Here is a 22,279-nt window from a genome sequence, read left to right on the forward strand (position 1 = left end):
ACGCACGCGCACGGGCGTGCTGGGGGCTCGTAGCTATGTTAGGTACGAGTGATCAGGGTAGGACTTCCTAAGAAGGTAACATCTGAGCAGATTTTTTTGTTGTAAGAGTATACCCGAGTCCCCTATTCTCTACCTCTTTTTACCATGACATACAGCTATTAGGGTAACAACCCTTTACTATAATTCTCACAAAATTTGGATGAAGACAGTATTAGAAAACCTTAAAACAGAAAAAGCTTAGATATGAATATATCTGTCCTCCAAATTTCTTGGCCTCCAAAACATTCTAAATGTCTTTTAAAAAGTTAATGTTTGGGAGGGACGGCTGCCTTGCTAAGCCACACTGAGGTAGAAGGAAAAAAAGCTGAATTATTTTGCAGATTGCTGGTATTTGCTCTTTTCCCAGGGACACTAGATACATCTCTGAAATTTGGGAAAGAAGGCAAATAGTACAGATAAGAGGCAAGAATGAAGGGGTATTATAAAGCCTGATCTTGTCCTGAATCTCTGATCCTGCCCTGGGGCTCTGTCGTTCAAAAGGTTTATCATGCTCAAGGTATTCAGGAATTCCTGGTTGTCTACGGCCTTGGCCAAACAGAGAGGCACATGACATGCCCAGAGCAAGTCTTCATCTAGGTCAGCCAAAAGGCTACGGGCAGGAGCCTATCCTCCTAGGGGCAAAGATACTAATCTAGGTTGTTCAAGAAAGCAATGTGAGGCTCATTTGTCCAGAGGTGCACACAGTTTCAAGAATAAGGCTGCTTAAGGCCAAGGCAGCCCCAGTGCTCAAGGGTGCTGATGGGGAATATTAATCTATATTCTAGATCTGGACTGTCCAACATGATAGCCACTAGTGGCATGTGGCTCCCAAGCACTTGAAATGTTGCTACTTCAAGTTGAGATGTGCTGTAAGTGTAAAACACTTGCCAGACTTTTAGAATGAAAAAAATCTCATTAATGTTATATTAATTACATGTGGAATTGATAATATTTTAGACATTGGATTAAATAAAATATATTAAAACTAATTTCATTTGTTTTTTTAAGTGGCTACTAGAAAATTTAAAATTACACAGGTGGCTCACATTTTATTTCTACTGAATAGTGCTCAACAGAGGGAGATAGAAAGCCCCATCAGGAGGTGAATTTATTTTTCACATCAACATCTGAGATACAGTATCTTATTCTACTTTTGCAGATGAAGGAGAAGAGGTTTTTACAAGCTAGGTAACCTGCCTTCCCTGATGAATGGCAGCACAGAGACTTGAATCCAGGATTTCTGATATGAAATCAAATTTTGCAGATTAAAAAATGTTTTTAACTTTACAAAGGAAAAGAATGTAATGTAGAAATACCATCCCCCCAAAACATCTTTAGCATCTCTGCTAAATCTGACCACCAAGTAAACATGACGGATAAGCCATCCCATAGGGCATAGGAATTAACCTTACTACATAAAATATTACATTAAAAGAATTTAAAAAATATTTTTACAGAGGCTAAGGCACGTAATTGCCTAACTTAAATTTTTTTCAAATAGTTTAAGAGAAAAATTTAAGATGTTGAAATATATTTTTACTCCAGTTTTCTTTTTTGTTCAGATGATTTGGTGGTGGATGTCATCATTTTCATCATAATCACTAACAATTAAAAGGTTTATGTAACAGGTACCACCCAAACACTTCAAAATATATTTAATTCGACACAATTTCATAATATTCATTAAAGCCCCATTAATTAGGTAATATTATTAGGCCTCTTACAGATGAAGAAACTGAATAGAGAACTTCAGCAGTTTGCCCAAAATCAATGGAGCCAATAAGTGGCGAAAGGCAGGATTTGAATCAAGAGCCCATTGTCTTATCCAGTGCATACCTATATGCTACATTGTCTTCTAATTTTATATCTATACATCTAAGGCATACAGAAAAAGAATGCCTTATCCCTTAATTTGGGAGCCTTAGATATGTCCACTTGTAGAATGAGAACTCCTTTTAAACTGAATATTTTGCACAAAATAGCCCTTTCAGGTAGCTTATATAGTCCTTAAAAAAAAAAAAATTCTAGAAAATACATCTCCCACATGCTTTTAAAAGCTGTTAAATAAAGCACAAACTTATATAAATTAGAACCTGAGGAAATACAGGCCACAACTTCACTGAAACTGAAAAAAAAAAAAAGTAAAATGAGAATTTGCTTTCCCTTAGACGCTTAAAAAAAAAAATCACTACAAAACTGACCTTTGATTCTTAGTTTATAATTTGGTTTATACGAGCTGAAAAACACATTTTAAAAATATCTTAAAGATTTAACACTAAGCTAACTGCTCAACTGCTGTACTGGTTAACTGGTCCAAGAATGATGTTTAAAAAGGTCCCAGTCTGCGGTTAAGACTGTGTGTGGAGACCAAGGAGAGACTTCATCCTCACCAGCCACTCTACAGAGAGATGCTGGAGCCAGCAGAAACACCTGGTCAGAAAGGGAGTTAGGCTCACCAAAGATATCCCCAGTTGCAAAAACACTTAAATGGTAACAAGTGCCAACATTCATTGAGCATTAACCAAATATCAGGCTCAGGGCTTTGTACGGCTTACTGCATGGACTGCTATCAGCAAAGGAGGAATGCGATACCGGAGAGCCTGAGCAGGCTGCCCACATGTGCCCAGCTGTGTAGCAGACATGGCACCCAACCCCAGGCTGGATGTGCAGCTCAAGGCCTAAAATCCAAACCACTATGCAACACATCTTAAAATCAATACCATTTGGTCCCGAGCACCAGGATTTCATATTTTTAACTGATCTTTATATTTAGCTCATCACAACCATCATTAAACTTCTGCCCAAAGCTTACTAAATGAAATTGTTCCTTTTACCATGTCTTAGGTTTGAACTAGGTCGTTATACAGATTAGCAGGGAGAGAGTCACTGTGTCATCTAAAGCAGTGGTTTTCAAATTGAGAAGGGCACCACAATCACCAATGAGATTCTTTAAAAGAACGGATTCATGGTCCCCATCCCAGACCAATTACATCAAAATCTCTGGGAGATTAGCACCAGGACTCTAACTGTGCAAAGCTCTCACTGAAGCAGCCAGAAGACAACTGGGAAAACCCAGCCACAGAATCCTTACTGGCTAGTGCCTCAGTGAGGCTGCCCCATTCCAGGATTTGGCCCTCTGCCAAATCCTAACCAGAAGCCACTTTCTCATTCACCATTAGGGAATCACTGACACAGGACAAAACATAATCAAAAGAATATGCGATTAATGTGTTCTCTCTATATAATGCAGACTTACATGAGAAGCCCAGGCAGTATGGCACAGTTGTTCTAGATAAAAGATAATCTTGAGGCAGACAGCTGGATCTGAATCCCAGGTTCTGCCATTCGGCAAATTACTTTGTGCGCTTCTCTGTACAGGGAGATAACAAGGGTATCTACCTCACAGGGTTCTTAGGAGGACTAAATGAGATAATATATGTAAAATGTGTAAACAAGTGGTAACTTATATTTAATAAATATGAGCTATCACTGTAAGTTGGATCGCTGGATGAGCATAAAATCATATGCATCAAAATCAGTAACCAAATACTGAATGGCATCAGACCACGATTAGTTTGACGCATCTATCTTAAGTAACAGATGACCTTGCTAACGGAACCTGAAATATCTATCATGTACTGGTATTAACCCTCTGCAGCCATGTTCACCCTAGAGATAGTCTTGCAACTCAAGTATGATATTTATGGCACACTGCTTCACCTGAATGGGAACTGCCTATCTTTGCATGTATGATACTTCTTTTTCTGGGGTTGAGGGTCCAAGATTGACCAACACTTTCACATTATACACTCCTTCCTCAACTTTACATGTTTAATACAATTCTAGCACAGTCCCACTGGTCTAGGAGAAACCCTGTTGTGTCTCTTCCGGATCACTTTGCATATACCTGCTCTGAAGCACCATTTTATATGGATTCCACAGTTTAACTATTAAAAGGCTATCCTATTTTTTTATTTTCAAGTTCTTGAGGGGAGCGGGTTCTTCACAACAGGTACAAAGCCCATCTGTTGTTGCTATCTTGGATGTATGGTCCGCCCACATCTCTCATAGAAAGCTAACTGCCCAGCTTTTAATGACACGGTGATCTACGGAAATTTCTCTTCTTGAGCACCAATTCTGCTATCACTGATAATAAAACAATAACAGTCTTTTCTCTCATGTCCTTGGTCATGTCATTCATTAGTAATGCTGTTTATTAAAAGTGATCAAAGGCTGACTTCGTTAAAATCACCTGAGTGTGTTGGTTTTATCTGTCAACCTAGAAGCATATTTTTTCCTCCTTCCTTAAGCACATCACTATCTTTATGTGCCCTTCTTAATAACACTCATTTGATACAGTTCACCTTTGAAAAATTTGCCTGTTATCTACTAACAATTTATAAATAAACTGTGGTCATCTGCAAAGAGAAGAGGCATCAGTTTGCTGCTTTTGATACATATTTACATGTGAAACTGACATTATTTCTAAAGTTTTCCAGAATAGCTGTAATTTGCTTCCATGAGACAGTATCTCCTGGTTTTACTCATATAAGGAATTAATGAACATCTTACGTTATACGTGGCACAGTTCTTTCAAAGGCCTACATGAGTTGCAATTTCATGGAGAACACTAAGGATAGCATTACTTTCTACTGAGGAGAATGCTTTATTCTTGTTTTTGCCAGGACAGAGGGACAGGCAGCAAGGCAGAGCCTGCTGGACAGGGTCAGGACACAGTCTTGGGGCTTCAGCACACTAGGGGAATCTGAGACCAAGCAGGTCAGGAGACCACGAAGTCCAGGAGGGCCTTCCACAGACAGGCTTATGGAGTCAAGTGGGACTCCAGGGTGAGGGCAGACTCTAGTAGGTCAGTGAGTGCAATAATGATCTCATTCCCCTCCTTATCAACATAAATTCCATGACCAGTCAGAATAATCACTTCCTCACACAGACTCTAAATAGCTTTGCTCTACTTCAACTAGTCTTCCCTTCTCTTCTTTTGTCATACTTGCTCAGTTAAACTATTAACCCTGGCTAAATCCAACTCTCTGCTTCCTCTGCGCTGCAAGATTACAGCTGAACATTGTGGGAGAAAAACATGCATCATGCTGATTGGTCTCTCACCTTAAATTCATGACCATGACCCTCAAAAATGGGTCCTTCATCTGCCAGGCAGTCACCCTCAATGCCCTAATTCCATATGCTCTTCACCAATACTTCATACCTTTTCTCCTCTCTCCTCAAGCCCTCACTTATCCTCCCCCATCTCCACTCTCCACTGATGACCTCACTTCCTGTTCTACTGAAAACAAAAGGAAATAAGAAAAAAAAAGGAAACAGAATTTATATCACCATACCTACTCACTCACTAACATCTAAACTTTGTGGTCTTGCCTGTTTCTAGAACTTTCACGTGTCAATCTCTGCTCTGTTCACTAGACCCCCTTCCAACGACCCGAGAACATTGCTCCATTGCTTCTCTCTCTCGCCTGTGTCAGTATTCTGCTATCTGCTGAAGATTCCCATCAACATTCAAACATATTATTTCCCTATCTTTAAAAAAAAGAATCAAACTTCTGTTGACCCTACTTCCCTTGTCAGCTATCACTCCATTTCAGAGCTACCTATACTCTCTCTAATAACTCTCTTCCCATTCTTTTTTCACCCCTTCTTTACCTTCATTAAGGTGAAAGACTTACATAATCATTGTACAATTATCAAAACAATGAAATAAAAACATTTCCATCCTCTCACACCCACCCAGACTTCCACTCCTTACCACTCCACTGAAAGTGCTCAGTGAGATTATCCACGGTGCCTGCGCTGCTCAGCCTGGGCCTTTCAGTCCCATCTTATAAACACAACTGACTCGGCCAGTCCCTCCTCCTAGACGCTATGTGTTTGCTTTGCCTCCCAGGACCTACTCTGTTTCCTCCTACCTCACTGCCTCCTCCCCCTCAGCGCCCAGGGCTCAGCCTTGGCCATCACCCCTTCTCCATCTATGCTCACTCCCTTGGCGCTCTCACTGATTAAATACGATCTAAATGCTGATCATCTCCAGACTCATATGTCCAACTCCCAACTGGTTGGGATCAGGTATCTGATCAGCCAACTCCTTTACCTTCTTAAATCTGTTCAACTGCCACCTTCCTAGTGGTGCCTACCCTGAGCACAGGCTTACTTTAAGTGGTCATACCCTCTCACTGACTGCCCAATTCCCTGTACCCAGCCTGACCTTCCCTTTTTCTGTAGCATTTATCACCAGAGCGTACCGTCATTTAATACACTCTTGACTTACCGCCTACTATGTTGCCTGATGTGTCCCAGGTGCCCAGAATAGTACCTGGAGGAGGAGGTGCTCAGTAAATATTTGTGGAATAAATGAGGACACAAGGGTTAGGAATAGAAGAGGGAGCCACGATTTTAGGACTTACAGGTGTACTACTGAAGTCAAGTCAGAAATCAGCCTAGATTCTCAACTAAGGCAAGGGAAGAGATTCTGAATTCACTAGTAATTTTCTTGACAATTAAAATGAGTTAATTCAATATAAGCTACATAATTTTCTAAAATAAAATGATCATTTTCTGTTAACCGAGTAATGTCAGCAGTTGAGCATTCTGAGAGAATATAGCTTTGTTCACTGGTTTCTGAATTTCTGATATATATATATACACACAAGTCTGGCAAAACCCAGTATGTTATACAACACCAGTAGATATGATAGATCTTCAAAGTACCCAAACAGAAATTATCTTTTGCCTCCTCTACACTGGTTGGACTCTACTTGTTCATAATGTTTACACTCAACCTTTGTGCTAGACTCTTAAACATACCTGTACACCGACCACAATTTCTAACTCTGAATACATTTGGTTTTTAGGTTACGTATTTTTCTCTCAATCCATCACTGGTATTAGTTCCAACTCATCCTGACCTAGATATAATTTATTCTCAGAAACCAATACAGAAGACAACTTATTTGTTATCCCCTAGTTTTGTCTTTCAGTGTCCACTATGAATCTTTGCTCAGCTTTTCAAACATTCTTTACTACCTAATGCATAGTTTCAAAAGCTAAAAGAACCATATATCTGATATAATTCTTCTTAACATTATTACCAATAATAGATGACACCAAGATTGTTTAAGGCCTATAATTATTCTTTCCTATTTAAAAAGAATCATCAAAATGAACACTATAATCATTTTCATGAATGACTAGTTTCTGCCAAAATATTGTTTGAAATATGTAACATCAGTTATACCAGTGACCTCATTTCTACCACAACCCTAGAACATTGTAGTTGCACCTACTGAAAGTACGGTTTCCAGTGCGGTTTCTGTTTAGGTTTAAGTACAGTTCCTATTTAGGCCTTTGATTATTACTCTAAAAACAAGTCTTGACTCTAAAAATCAAATTTTATAAAGAATACATTCTTGGAAAGTTCAATTTATATCTCTTCTTCATTATAATGGCTATCACTCAGAATTATTAATAAATTCAGATCCTGATTGGGTACATAATGACAGGTATACAGTCATGAAAACACAGAAGAGGCTTACTATATATATTTTGAAAATTCACATGCTGCTTAAAGAAATTTTAGAAAATGTAGACTAGCAGAAAGAAGAAAAAATAAAATTAGCAAATATCCCAATTTATTATGAAGAGGTACCTGAGTCAGACAGGAATAGGAACCTAGCTCTAGCACTTGTTAGCTGTGTTACTTAACCTTTCTGAGTTTTGTCTCTGTGAAAACACTAGCATGCCAATCTGAAATACTCTTCCCTCAAACTTTTCATAGCTTGCTCCTTCCTATTATTTACGCTCTCTGCTCAGATGGTAACTTCCAAGCAAGACCTTATTCTGTCTTATTTTTCTTCATAGCCTGGGTTATACATAGAATCTAAAATTACATCATTCACTTGCTTTTTGTCTGTCTGTTCTATTGAAACATAAATTTAGGAGGACAGACTGTATCTGTATTGTTTATTGCTGTCTTCCCACTGCCTAGAGTAATGACTGGCACAAGGTAGGTGCTAATAAACATTTGCTGACTGACTTAATAACACCACCTAACTATAAGGGTTCTTGGGAAGATTAAATAAGGCAATGCATGTATAAAGCCCATGACCCCCAATATAACATTCAATAAATAACAGCCACTATCTTAATTTTATTAGCATTTACTTCAATTACTGTATGATTAAAAGTACAAACTGCCTACTTCTAGAGGTGCTGGTTATTAATGTCTGGTCCAGAGCGTGCTTCTCAGACTTTAGTGAATCACAAAATCACCTGAAGGGCTTGCTATTACGCAAATTTCCGGCCCTCTCCCCACATGTCCGGACTCAGTAGGTCTGTGGTAAGGCCTGAGAATGTGCACTTCTAACAAGCTCCCAGGTGATGATGCTGCTGGTGTGGAGACTGCACTTTGAACAGCAAGTATATGTGGCATAAGATTTTTAAACACTGAGTATCAACATATCAAGAGTGCTCTGTACCTTAATTAAATACTTGTATATTTATGATACTTGTTCAAAAAACAATAAACGATGGTAGAACTTAAAATTTTACCATCTTATGATTAAATTATTCCTTCATTCTTACACAGTACTACATAAAATTACCAAGTCCCTTAACTGTCACATCAATTATATTTAATTATCAATTAACCCTTCTTCTTTACATAAATTGAAAACTAAATACAACAATGTTTTTCCAAAGAATTCATCTTAGTTAAGGGACTACCACCATAATTTCTAAAAAGGCAGAAAGAAGAAAGCTTTCTTTTCCTGTACCACAGAATTCCACGTCTATAACCTTCCCTTTTTTCTGAGGAAAGAATCATCAGACTCTTAAAGAGGCCTCTAGCCACAAAAGAGTTAAGAACCAATGCACTGTGTTCTGCACATTTTAGCTGCTGGAACAAAGCTCCTTTGTTCTTAGTTTAAGTGAAAAGTCTTTCATTTTAAGTCAACAACCTATACAACCACCAGCAAATACACTCTAAGCAACCTCAAAAATTCCTCAGGACCCTGGTGCAAGAGATAGAGCATCCCTTAATTTAGAACCACCGATCTCTGCTCCCCAATCCTGCGTCTCTCCCTCTCCCTACCCATGACCCACAAAGCTCCCACCTATATTTCAGAAGACAGGTTTTCAAAATCCGTAGTTCCTAACCCACACTATCTACATGCCTTTCAAGGTACCTTTCACTGCATTTGAATCTTGGAAAGGAAAAACACACAATAAACTAATCAACTGATTGACCATTTATTCATTCATTTAAGCTTTTACTGAACACTCAAGTACCAGGTACTAAGGATACACTTAAGCTAAATCGGCCTATGGGAGTAGACAGGTGGCATATGTTGGAGTAGATGAGCTTTAAAGGATGGGCGGCTGCTAGCCAGGCATACAGGAGACGTTCCAAGCAGAGCAAGCAGCTGAACCATGTGTGTGCAGTGTGTGTCAGGTGGTGGGGGGAGGGAGAGGGCAGAAATCAGTCACAGCTGCGTAGCTTTAGTTTATCCTGAGGGCAGTAGAGTACCTTTAGGAAATTTTGGGTTGGCTGAAGCTTGAGCGATGAAGACAGTAAGCCCTTGTAAATGATCACCACTGACACAGCTTAGAAGTGGGCTGCAGGGACTTTGGTGAGAAGGAATGAGGGCCTGAGCGAGAAAGGTCACAGGGGATGAGAGTGAAGGGACAGATTCAAGAGAGGTTACAGAGAGAGACTAGATAGAACTCTGCCCCTGCTTTGTTAGGGTAAAGAGAGTCCAGCATGGAGCATATTTCTTGCTCGGACAACTGAATGTTGGCATCCCATTCATTCACTTTTAGGTAATGTTAAGTTCCAGGAGGCTTCAAGGACATCTAAGTGGACATCCAGTGGGATTCTGATGCTTAGAATAAAGATTTGGGAGACATCAGCATAGGCAGTTGAAGTCTCAGAGGAGGTGAGTTCATATAGAAAAGAAAAAAATAGATCCAAATACACCTGTAGAAATTTCTTCTTGGCTTATGAGTTTTGCTTAGCAGAGTTTAAGTTCCAAATTTATCTTATTTACCACGCTACTCCACGGGCTAGCAAAGTGCCTGACATCTAATTCTTTATTTTAGAGAATTCAATAATTATTTGTGTGAACAAATTTATTCCCTTAGGTTTGTTAGGTTGTAAAAATTACCTCATAGACATGTAACCACATGTAACTTAACAAACCACACTTTGTTAGGTTGTTAAAATTACCTCATAGACATGTGGATTTAGTTCATCTAGCATTAAGTGATCATTTGAAGGGAAAACTCATCTGTATTTTAAATTTTTACCTCATTTTAAAGTTTTATTATCTTTTTATCAAACGTCCTTGGTCTGCTGAAGGGAGCTGGTATTAGTAGTTGAGGTATGAGCCTACTTAAAGATGGGGCTTTTATAAGCCTTTTTTTTTTTTTTTTTTTTTGGGATTTTTTTTTGGCGACTCCTCGTCAGAAGCGTGGGACATTCTGCGCTGCCGTCTCTGCCCCCTCTTCCTTCTGACTGCCTTGCCCCTTTCTCTGTCTTCCAGAGAGCTGAGTGCTAAGAACACCAAGGACTGCTGCAGTCAGACAGTCTGCTGTCATTTTGGCCCTTGTTTCTACATCCACAGGGAAGCCAGGCAGTGTTAGCTCCCGAATTTCTTAATGGGAAAACAGGGATCAACAAACTGATTTGAGGAGAGAGAAAGAGTCGAGATGCAGGTGCAGAGTAATCTGAAAGAGTAAAGTAGCTCCGTTTATCCATATCAAAGCAGGGAGAGCCACTCATGATCCCTACACCTCCCGCCCCAAAGCACCTCCACTGCAGCCAGGCCCAAGCATGTATGTCCCTGCCTGAGAAGGCTTTGGGCCCATGGCTTAGGAATTTCAGAAAACACTCTTTTTGGTTCCTTCTCTGGCATTCATTCTGCTGCAACATCCTGACATATATCTGCTATTACATCATTCTGTTTCCTCATTTTCATCACACTTACCAGCATCCAAATTTATTGATATTTTATACATTCCCTAACTTGATTACTATTCCTTCAGAACAGAACCAGAGTTCTGAAGGGACTGGTCCTAAAGTCTGCTTTTGCTCACCAATAATAAAGCTCCATTTACACATCTCAAACTCGAATAGTAAGAACAAAATCTTTCTCTTTTATTATGAGTTTCCATAATAAGAACTATTGTTTACCCATTCTTTACTTATAGTATCATAAAATTATAGTTTAGGTACAAAGTTATTTTAATAAGATATTTTTATATGCCAAAGTCAAGATGGAAACTATCTGGGGGTACCTCATTGTCACTTAACACTTCTCACTTTCCTCCTGTCCCATTTGGCCATCTTCTCTATTGGGCCATACTCTCTATTTGGGATCTATACTGATCCCAAATCATTGTATCACATATATCTGTCCCACCTTATACCTAAGAAAACCAGGTAACATCAAAGAGCCAACCAATGATTAAGGAACATGCTTTACAGTACTATTTATTTTATCAATACAAATAGGGGGATATTTTGCAAGTGGGATAGTTTTTGCCTATAAGCCCCAGTATGAATATGAACCAAGAAATATATAGAAATCCAAGGACCAGAAAGTGCATAAAGCTTAGCACTACAGAATCCTCAGGTCTCCTAAGACACTGGGTTGAGTGCCTGACTCCACCATCATTTACTCTACTGTTCTGTGTTCTCTGTGGATGAAAGAGGCCATATTTGTGTCTTTTAATCACAATTCTGCCATGTTCATTCTCTCTCAGTAAAGGGGCTTGCTGACTGCCAAGGGACTTTTCAGGCCAGAATGATAAGAGCTATTAAACGGTCACCTATCCCTTTAGACCTTAATTAAATTGCTGTTGCAAACATAAACATAACCCTTGCTTATAAACTTATTGTTTATACTTCTAGAATCTTTTGTTTTTCCTTCAGAAAAGTAACATTTAGGAAATTCCGTGGTGGCGCAGTGGTTGAGAATCCACCTGCCAATGCAGGGGACACGTGTTCAAGCCCTGGTCCGGGAAGATCCCACATGCCGTGGAGCAACTAAGCCCGTGCGCCACCAACTACTGAGCCTGCACTCTGGAGTCTGCGAGCCACAACTACCGAGCCTGTGTGCCACAACTACTGAAGCCCACGTGCCTAGAGCCCATGCTCCACAACATGAGAAGCCACTGCAATGAGAAGCCCGCGCACCACAATGAACAGTAGCCCCCGCCTGCCGCATCTAGAGAAAGCCCGCACGCAGCAACAAAGACCCAACGTAGCCAAAATAAGTAAATAAATAAAATAAATTTATATTAAAAAAAGTAACATTTAAACTGGGATTTCATTATGTCCCAAAGAAAATTTTCTTTCAGAAGAACAGATATAAAATCTGTATTATATAGATAAAAACTGGAGAATTTGTGCTTTCTTCTCATCTGCCAAACAGAACTGGCAGGTTTTGCTGGACAAATCCAATTATAAAAACAATGCGCTAATGTCAGAAGAAGCAAAACAAAACAGACTGTGGACCATGTCCAGGTGCCATGCTTCGTGTAGTGGGAAACAGGAAAGTATAAGATAAAGTCCCCACTCTAGAGTAGCCACATCCTACTGGTTCTGCCTCCAAAATACATCCACAGTCAATCACTCTTCCCTGCCTCCATCTCACACCTCATTACCCTGGCTGAAGGCCCCATAATCTTTCAGCTGACCTGCAGCAATAGCCTTCTCACTGATTAGCTGTTCCTTAAACTTGCCAAGGGCATTCCCACCTCAAGGCCGTGTACTTGCTTTTCCCTCTGCCCGGAATGCTCTTCCCATATATCCAGAGTTCAATCCCTTCAGGTTTCTGTCCAAATGTCATCATATCAAAGAGGCCAACCCCGACACACTATATAAAATGACCCCAACTCTCCTATCTACAATCCTTCTTTGTTCTTCATAGCATTTAACACAATCTAACGTGGCGTATGTTTATTATTGGTTTTCCCCTTTCTTGAGAGCAGAGATTTTTGACTACCTTGTTCACTGCTGCTATTCTCTGTGCCTAGAATGGTGCCTGGCACATGGTAGGCATTCAATAAATACCTGTTTGATGATGTTTAACTGATAACTGTTCAAGTTAAGATAATGATACAGTGCAACAGTAAGTGAGCATTTCAAGACAGTTCATAGTTAACTGGTAATTGAACAGCATGGGCCCAGTAATACCTCCAAAAAGTATACATCAACATCACTTGGAGAGGTTTGCCAAAATACACATGTCCAGACCTCATCACAACACCCACCAATCTCTCCAGGTGGAGGTGTGAAAAAGTTTACGTTTAAACAGCATCCTAGGTGACTTTTTTTTTGTGGTAAAATATTTATAAAATCTGCCATTTTAACAACTAACGGGTGATTCTTTTTTTGCAACCCTGTTTAAAACTACCGGTATAACAGTATGTAAGTTAAGCAGAGGGAGAATAGCTTAAGGGGGGATTAAAAAAATGTCCCAGGTTATCTTAGAAAGAGCATGGGCTTTGGAGCTGAATACAGGTCTACTACTCATAAGCTGCGGGACTGGGTAAGTGACTTAGCTCTTAAGCTCCCACACCCACAAGTGAAGATAATCTCTATACTCTCTCTGTCTCCCCACATCCCCTCCAAACTGCTTCAAGGTTACTGTTTAAAGCTAAAATGAAATCAAGTATATAAAGTATCTACTTTGGTGCACATAACAGGCATTAAACTAGAACTTACTGGAATTACCTTCATTGAAATAGGAAAATAAATTCATACTGGCAAAAGCACAAAAAATAGGTGAAACACTGGCCTAAGTGGCTATAAAAATGTCTCTCTACTGATAGTACAGGTGAAAAAGCAACTGGTCAGGAGTTCCACAGATATGATCATTCATTAGAACAGTGATTCTCAAACTTGTGCGTGCTTCAGAATCACCTGGAGGGATTGTTAAACACAGATGTCTGGGCCTACTCCCAGAGCGCTTCTGTAATTCTGGGGGGAGGCCTGATAATCTGCATTTGTAACAAGTTCCGAGGGGATGCTGAGGCTGTTGGTTATTGGTCAAAGGGTACAGTTTCAGTTATACAAGATGAATAAATCCTAGAGATCTACTGTACAGCATAGTGCCCACGGTTAACAATACTGTGTTGTACACTTAAACATTTGCTAGGAGGGTAGATTTTACAGTGTGTTCTTATCACAATAATAATAAACGAGGGTGAGAGAAAACTTTTGGAGGTGATGGATAAGGTTTATGGCATTGATGTGGGTGATGGTTTCGTGTGTATATACTTATCTCTAAACTCATCAAGTTAAACACATTAAACACGTACAGCTTTTTTATGTCAACCATACCTCAAAAAAGTGATTGTAAAAAACCCACAATGAATTAAAGTAAGCATATCCTAAAAAATCTCTGAGCATATTAATTCTTTCAATAAAATTTTTAAAACGCGAAAACCTGAAATAGTTCACGTAAAAAAAAAACTGTTATAGTTTAACCAATAACTGCTTATGATTTTCAGAACGTTTTAAAATCAGATAAAAGTGAACCATAACAATTTAAAAAAGAAACAAGAAAAAATTCATATCACTGGTATCCCAGTGAGAAATTCATACCACTGGTATCCCAGTGAGAAATTCATACCACTGGCATCCCAGTGAGAAATTCATACCACTGGTATCCCAGTGAGAAATTCAATTCTGAAAATAAATTCAAAGTTAATTCTTAGAATACTCATTGTTTTAAAAGTTAAAATCTAGAGGAAAAAGCCCAAAATGTGGTAGTTTTAAAAGAAGAAGTGTAACCCAAAACTTCTGATAGGTAGATGACAAAATAAAGAACACTTACAGGTATGGAGGCATTCCGTCACTGTAGTTGGCTTGATCAGATACCCTTTACAGATATAGCAAGTGATGTAAGGATTGAAATCTTTCACCAAGTGTTTCCTCTGGGTAGCCATTCGTGGTTAGCTAGGACTGGCTCTAGTAGTTCAGGCAAACACGGGTATTAAGTGAATGAAAGTCTGATCCCAGGAGCTGGTGTGGAGTTCCCAACTGGATGTCCTGAGGCATGAGAACTAACATCCAGACTTCTCATGAGATCACTGTTCATCACTCCTTTTGGTGGTTCTGCTTTCCCATATCTTCTTCCACAGTAATTTTAAAAAGACGAGAGAAAAAGGTGTCAAATTACCCGTACTGTATTAACACCAATGTATTAGCAACAAGTATTACATGTTCCAAACTGGGTGAACAGGTGAATAGAACATTTCCCTCACTGTAACATTAATTTGTAAACCTGCTATGATTAAGTCAGAATAATAACAAATTCATCCAATCCTGAGGCCTCAACTATCACATCTATACAAATGACACCTGAGGCTATTAACTCTGGTTTTGACATCTTTACCTCTTGAGTAATGCATTTTAACTATCTGCTTGACTGCTCTATTAGGAGTTCCTGCCAACACAAGCTAAAAGATTCAAAATTGAAGCCATTATCCTCCCTATCAAGATGCTCCCTATTTCCATTCTGTACTCCACACCTAGTCGGTAATCAAATCAAATGGATGTCCTTTTCCATTCCTTCCACAGCCATCCTACTCAAATATTACCTCTCCACCTGCAGCCCAACTTATGTTCCACCAAGTTTATTCTAACACATTTGGATCCTCTTCTCAAAGAATGTCAGTGTCTCCTCTTTACTCTGTAACAGAGAAATCTTTAAATTTCTCAGCTTGTCGTATAAGACCCTCCACAGGCTGACTTTAACATATCATTCAAAGCTCAGTAAAACTGAAAGGATGGCTCTTTCCATAGTCCATTCTGCAGGTCCTATGTCCTCCATCCAAAGAGCTCTTCTGCTCCCCTATCTAGAGCCTACCTATTCTTCAAACCCTTTTCCAAAGCTATCCTCAGTGTAATCTCCCCGGTTTTTTTTAACCCTTATTTCTCTGTTACGTTTTCCTTCTATTTTTATTTACAGTTACATTCATTCTTAATCTCCTCTATTAGACTGCAAAATCTTAAACAGACACCAGTCACATTTAGTAAATGTATAACCTGGGCAATGTTACTTATCGTCTCTAAGTCTTACGGTTTTTTAAACTGTAAAATGAAAACAAGAATGCCAGCCTCCTACAGTTGTGACGATTAAATGAGACAACATACATATAGCTAGCACACTGTAAAAACTGAATGTCATTAATTTTTTAACTTTTTTTTTCCAGAAACGTCTAGCATGGCTTGTCCATATGGTTACTTTAAAAAGTTTTAAAGGTTTCTTACAACAAACGTGTCCTCTTAGAGGACACAACATGAAAAAAAGGAGTGGATTTCCCAAGTTAATTCTATAAACAAAAACGTTTCTAACTCAGCTATTAACTCATAAGTTAAATATAAAGCAACCGGAGGAGAGGTAAAAGGTATCGTTCCATCTTGCATCGACAGACACATCGCCACTGAGAATATGCACGGAATAGGTTCTGCAAGTAATCATCCTATCCGCTCAGGAAATCGTGTCGAGGGTGTAACAGAAAGAGAGCGTAATTATCAGACAGGGGGTCTGGGTTCTGGTCCTGAGCCCCTGTATGACCTGCAGCAAGGCACTTATTATCCGTGCCTGGATCTCGGCCTCCTCCTCTATATACTGGGATTAACGGCCCTGCCTTTCTCACAGGTTTGCTACGAAGCTCCAAAGTCAGACAAAGTCCTCTGAAACCGGACTTGCACAGTCCCGACCCGGGGTGGGATTATGATCTTAAGCCATAGAGCCCTGTCACCAAGAAGGTTAAAGGAAGCAAGTACTTGCAGTGACGGGGCGGGGGCAGGAGTGAACTTTTCCTCGTCCTCCGGCAGGACCCGGTAGCACTGCCCTAGGCGGTCCCAGCACAAGCCTCCCCGCCCGCCTGGCAGGTGCGCGGGCCAGGGCCCGGCGGACGCGGCGCTCGGGCCGGGCCGGGGCTGCAAAAAGGCTCCTCGCAGGTACCCCGGCCACCCCGGCCGCCCCGGCCGCCTCGCCGCCCGGCTTCCAGGGAGACAGTAGATTTGACCAAATTTTATCTCAGTTCTTCTCCTCACCACCGACCCCTCCCAGTTGTTTTCATCATAACAATGTCTGGCATATTTTCCCTGGCGGGTTTACAAGCGATGGTCGGTGCTGAGAATGAGTCACCCTGCGAAATTGTCTACTCAGCTGCGTCTTCCCCAAACTAGCCCCACGTGGGCCGCGGTGGGGACGAAGGCCGCTTGATTTGCACCCTATTTAAGAACCACTAAGGAACTTGTTACTGGGCGGGGTGTCTGGAGATCAGGATCAACGACAACTGGAAGCAAGGGAGAACAATGGGGGGGGGTGTTTGTGGAAAGGTGAAGAGTTCTTACTGCTTGCAAGGTTCAAAACAAACCAACCAACCAACCCCAGTTCTCTTTCTAGTGGACTTCAAGAACTACAAGCGCAAAATATTTATTCAAAAGCATACATTAAAGGATTCCTCAAAGTCATTCAATCCTAATATACTGCATTCCACAAACTTACAAATTTCTACTACGACCAGTATTTTGCTAAACATAAATTAGACTTGGTTCTTTGTTGCTTAGAAGACTGCAATCCAGTAATCCTAAAATAGCAGGCAAATCAGCATGGTGTACACCAGTAAACAAAAGTTCAAAAGAACATCCCAAAGGGTATCTGCCAAGGGCAACTTTCAATCTTGTGTGTTAGAAAGAGGAAAAGGTGCTGCAATTACATCATCTTTGCCTCTGGAGAAGTGAGGGCAGTGATGGCTAGGGAGCTGACAGTAATGGAGAAGAGATGGGGGGAAATTAGTGCAAAGTATTTGCCTTACCTCCAAACGACATGAGTCACCTTAGTTAATACCAGAGTGGAGATGGCTCTAGTGGCAAACCAAGGAACCCAGTGACCACTGGTCTAGTAGGGTGCAAGTGTTCTAAGATCCATTTCAAATTTAAAATACACCAAGAAGTAGGCAAGACAGCTTTAAAAGTCATCCAATTTATAATTAAACTTAGGTAGAGTGGACATAACCTTTAAAAATTACCATTTTTAACATCATAGCAGGAGCAATACATTTTCTGAAACAGTTTTCAATGACCACATTTTCATAGTCCTTATAAGAACCATTGTGCAAAAGTATACATGCCAATTTCCAAGCTGGGACCAACTTCAGCAAGTCCTGGCAATCACAACGAACAAAGAAAACAAGTCCGATAAAATGACTTTATAGTTGCAGGATTCCTCTCCAGATCTTTCATCTTGGAAACTAACTAAACATATCAATATGTGAAAAGTCACCCTATTTCTAGTATATTTAAAATATGTAATGGGGGACTTCCCTCGTGGCGCAGTGGTTAAGACTCCGCGATCCCAACGCAGGGGGCCTGGGTTCGATCCCTGGTCAGGGAACTAGATCCCACGTGCATGCCGCAACTAAGAAACCCACCTGCCGCATCTAAGCCCTGGCACAACCAAATAAATAAATAAAATAGATATTAAAAAAATAAAATATGTAATGGAAGATTTCACTGTATAAACTACAACATATACATTATGACTTATTTTCCTAATTTGCATCTGAAGCTATTTTAAATGTATTTTTAAAGAATAACACTTAATGAAGTCCAGGGGGCTTAAGTGTTATTGGTGATCAACACTAAGTGGGGTTAATCAGCATTCCCTGAGGAGATGAGCTTGAGATGGATATTAGGAGGACTTATATTAGTAATGGAGGGAGGGGTCAGAAATATGCTACAGAGCAGTACCTGAAGATAGACATGGAGGTGGGGTTGCCATAATGAAACTGCAAATGGTGGACCTGGAAGCGGGGAGAGAATGACAGCCTTTGTAAGAAAATCTGTGCTTCGTGTCCTGAGGCAGCATGGTTTGTAGTAAAGTGTTCAGTAGTTTCTCCTTTCCCCTCTTCAGCTACCACCCCACCTTGCCCATTCCAAGAAAAAAAATGCGCACACACAAAAAAGAAAAAACAAAACCTCAAACATGTGTCTGGTTAAAAAAATAACAAAAAAAAATGGCGAGAGGGAATGTTAAGAAGGGGCCAGTTTCCTGACTTGTGTAAGTTCTGAGGATTTAAACATAGGACTTTTAGCTGCTGTGTGGCATCTCCTCCCTTGCGACTGCTTTCTACTTTCCAGTAACTCACCCCTTAGTCCCTTGGTTCTGACTGTGGGGACTAGAACAAACCATAGAAGCCTCAGTATGAGGGGGTGGCTTTGATAACAAATCTCAAAAACCAGTGCGACCCTCAAGTAAACAAAGGCCTGGGAGCAACTAGATATACAGGACCAGGAAAGAGAAAAGGCAGGTAAAAGATCATAGCTGAGAGTCCCCTTATCACTAATCTACTTGAGCTGTCTCATTTTACAGATGTAGAAACCAAGATCCTGAGAAGTGACAAATTCATAATCACAGAGCTCATTTTGGTAAAGCGAAGACCAAAACAAAGGTACCAGTTCCATATTATTTACACGTCTTAAGAGAACTTCTCAAACCCAAGAAGTTAAGAGGGGTTAGGTAAGAAAAAGATTAACTTACAAGGAAATAAAGGAACAAAGGGAGGGAAGAATAAATGAAGGGAGGGAGGGAAATGGTGACTACAGAGTACTTAGCAGTGAACTGGCCAGTGGTGATTTCCCATCAAAGCAGCAAAATCCCACAGTGATAGCTTGTTTCATTTGATCATTGATCCAGATTCTTCCAGGAAACCACAATTGGCTCTTGACAACCCTTGGAACTACTTGGAGCTATCTGCGTACCTAACAAATGTTTTCATTACTTTATACTTTATGTCTAGAGTTTTATTTCAGTTAAGGCTGGGCCATGGATGGGTAATTCTGTACTGAAAAGTTCACATTCCTTCCTTGCCTAATAAATACATCATCGATGAACAGATGTTTAATAGCATAACCTTTTAAAAGAGTTACATCTTTACATTTCCCTGAAATATTAAATGACTTTTCCATGATTGTCAATTATTTTATATACCTAAGTATGCTATTCAAGCTTTTAACATAGACTATCTCTAACATAAAACTACCCTCTGTAATCTAAAAGTCATCCTACAGAGATTTTAGAAAATATTAAAATTTAAAGTGTCCTACTGGGCCTGAATGTATTTATTTTATGGCCATGGATATTATAGCTCAAAATCTATGACTGCCTAAAATCAGTGATGGAGGAATGGGAAGGAACAGAGAACTGAAGGACTTCCAATCACCCTTGACCATGTGTCTTTTTCTCTTAACATAACCCTCCCTTGTAATCAATAATTCTCAAGGACTGTCTCTGCTAAATGTCTCTTGAATCCTTTAACTTAACCTACCCTGGTTCAGATCACCATCATTTCTACCCGCCCCCATTACTTCAATGAACTCTTAGACTGTCTCCCTACAGCTCTTCTCTGCCAAACCACTCTCCACAGCACAGCCAGAGAAGAGGACGCTTTCTAACTGAAAATTTGATCATGCTGCTCCCTGACTTAAAAAAACCCTTGTTCTTAAGATAAAGCCCAAATACTTAATAAGCCCACCCCATATCCCTGTCACTTCTACAGCCTCCCCATTGAACTCCATGCTGCAGTCATAATGAACCTTTTTACCCTCTAGCGCTAGAGGTGGCTGTTCTTTCAAATGAGCATCCTGTCCCAATTCTATCCCAGTCCCCTCCCCACCCTTGCTAAATCTGCCCAACCCTTATTTATTCTTTGGGTATCTGATGATCTCAAAGGCCACATTCTCAGAAACCTCAAAGTAGATGCGGCGCCTCCTTGATGTACATACACTATATATAAACACACACACACACACACATAGTGCCGTGTGTGAGTGTGTGTGTGTATATATATATATATAGAGAGAGAGAGAGAGAGAGAGAGCGAGCCAACTCATCCTTATTCTCTCAAGTCCCACATTACACTGTCTTGTATTACCTGGTTAACTTGTCTGAACCAACTGCTAGCACATAAGCCCAGTGAATCCATCACTTGACTGTGCATGCCTAGCAGAGTGGATGGCAAACAGTAATCATTCAAATAAATATTGACTGAAAAACTGAATAACTGCACACACGCTAAGACATTCTGTGTATTTTGGGGGGGATTTCTTCTTGGAGGGATCCTTACAAAGGATACGTTAATCCCTGCCCTCCAGGACTACTAATTAAAATCACACCAGGGAGTAGAGACTTAGCCACAAGAAACAATTATGGAGCAGTACACCAAATTTATTAAAAAAGTGTCAAATGAAAGAGAATCAAATGACAAAAACTCCAGTTGAAAGAAGTCCTATGGGTGGTCAAGAAACTAGCCCTGCATGCTTAAGATTCTGCCAGTTACAAAGACAGCAAGGCAAAATACCAAAAGCTATGGATATGAAAAATAAATGAGAAAGCCAGAGAAAAAATGAGAAGTAAGTCAAAACACTAAAAGTGAGAACAGATAAACAGCATTAGGAATAGAGACAAGATTAGTCTGCTAAAGACTGTGCAACTAGATTATTAAATATTTTAAAGTGCTTTAGATACATTACGCTAAAGGGACAAACCAACCAAATTTTCTTTTCTCCCTTGAGAGGCAGAAAAAACTAGCTGTATTTTCCTCACTGTGATGTCAACAGTTGTCTGGGGCAAGTTCCACTTATACTGGAAGAACAGAGAATGGAACTAAAATAGGCACAGACTATAAGGAAAGACTGGATTTACTTCATCAGGGCTACCATAGTTTAAAACATCAGCACAGAGCCACAACTGTTATTTTGAGAGGTCAGATTAAATCCCTGAAGATAATAAATGCACAAATGCACAAATGCAGAAACTTAGAATATTCCATCAAATCTGAATGTAGATGATTCTAAGTTAGAAGTGACTATAGAAAAATTAGGAAAAAAATGTTCTATCAAAAAAAAAAGATATGAAATTCAATTGGGGCAAGTGCAATATAGAAACTTAGTGACATTGACATTCAACTATCAGAGAAAAGCAGGCACACGAATTGAAAAAGTCCTAACTTTACAGGTAGCTGTGCTTTAGAAGAAAGGACACTGTACCCAGAGTCAAGAGAACCTCGTTTTTGTTTTTTTTTTTTTGCAGTATGCGGGGCCTCTCACTATTGTGGCCTCTCCCCTTGCGGAGCACAGGCTCCGGACGCGCAGGCTCAGTGGCCATGGCTCATGGGCCCAGCCGCTCCG

The 22,279-nt window shown here is 40.0% G+C and overlaps 1 protein-coding gene across 4 annotated transcripts in view; it reads right to left on the bottom strand.

Moving 5' to 3' along the window:
- PCGF5 (polycomb group ring finger 5) overlaps positions 1-15,207 on the bottom strand; it is a 61,524-nt gene extending 46,317 nt beyond the window's left edge. For 3 of the 4 annotated variants that reach the window (XR_003002488.1, XM_024739524.1, XM_024739522.1), the window contains exon 1: positions 14,910-15,201. Coding sequence is in view for 3 of the 4 variants with exons in the window: in XM_024739524.1 (XP_024595292.1) it covers positions 14,910-15,021 (112 nt within the window). In the remaining variant the exon portion in view is untranslated. Of the gene's footprint in view, positions 1-14,909 lie in introns of all 4 variants that reach the window. The other variant, XM_024739523.1, reaches the window with a different exon arrangement.
- Between the last annotated feature and the right edge of the window lie 7,072 nt (positions 15,208-22,279).

The sequence above is a fragment of the Neophocaena asiaeorientalis genome, unplaced genomic scaffold (assembly GCF_003031525.2).
Source record: "Neophocaena asiaeorientalis asiaeorientalis breed wild unplaced genomic scaffold, Neophocaena_asiaeorientalis_V1.1 scaffold597, whole genome shotgun sequence".
Classification (NCBI taxonomy): Eukaryota; Metazoa; Chordata; class Mammalia; order Artiodactyla; family Phocoenidae; genus Neophocaena; species Neophocaena asiaeorientalis.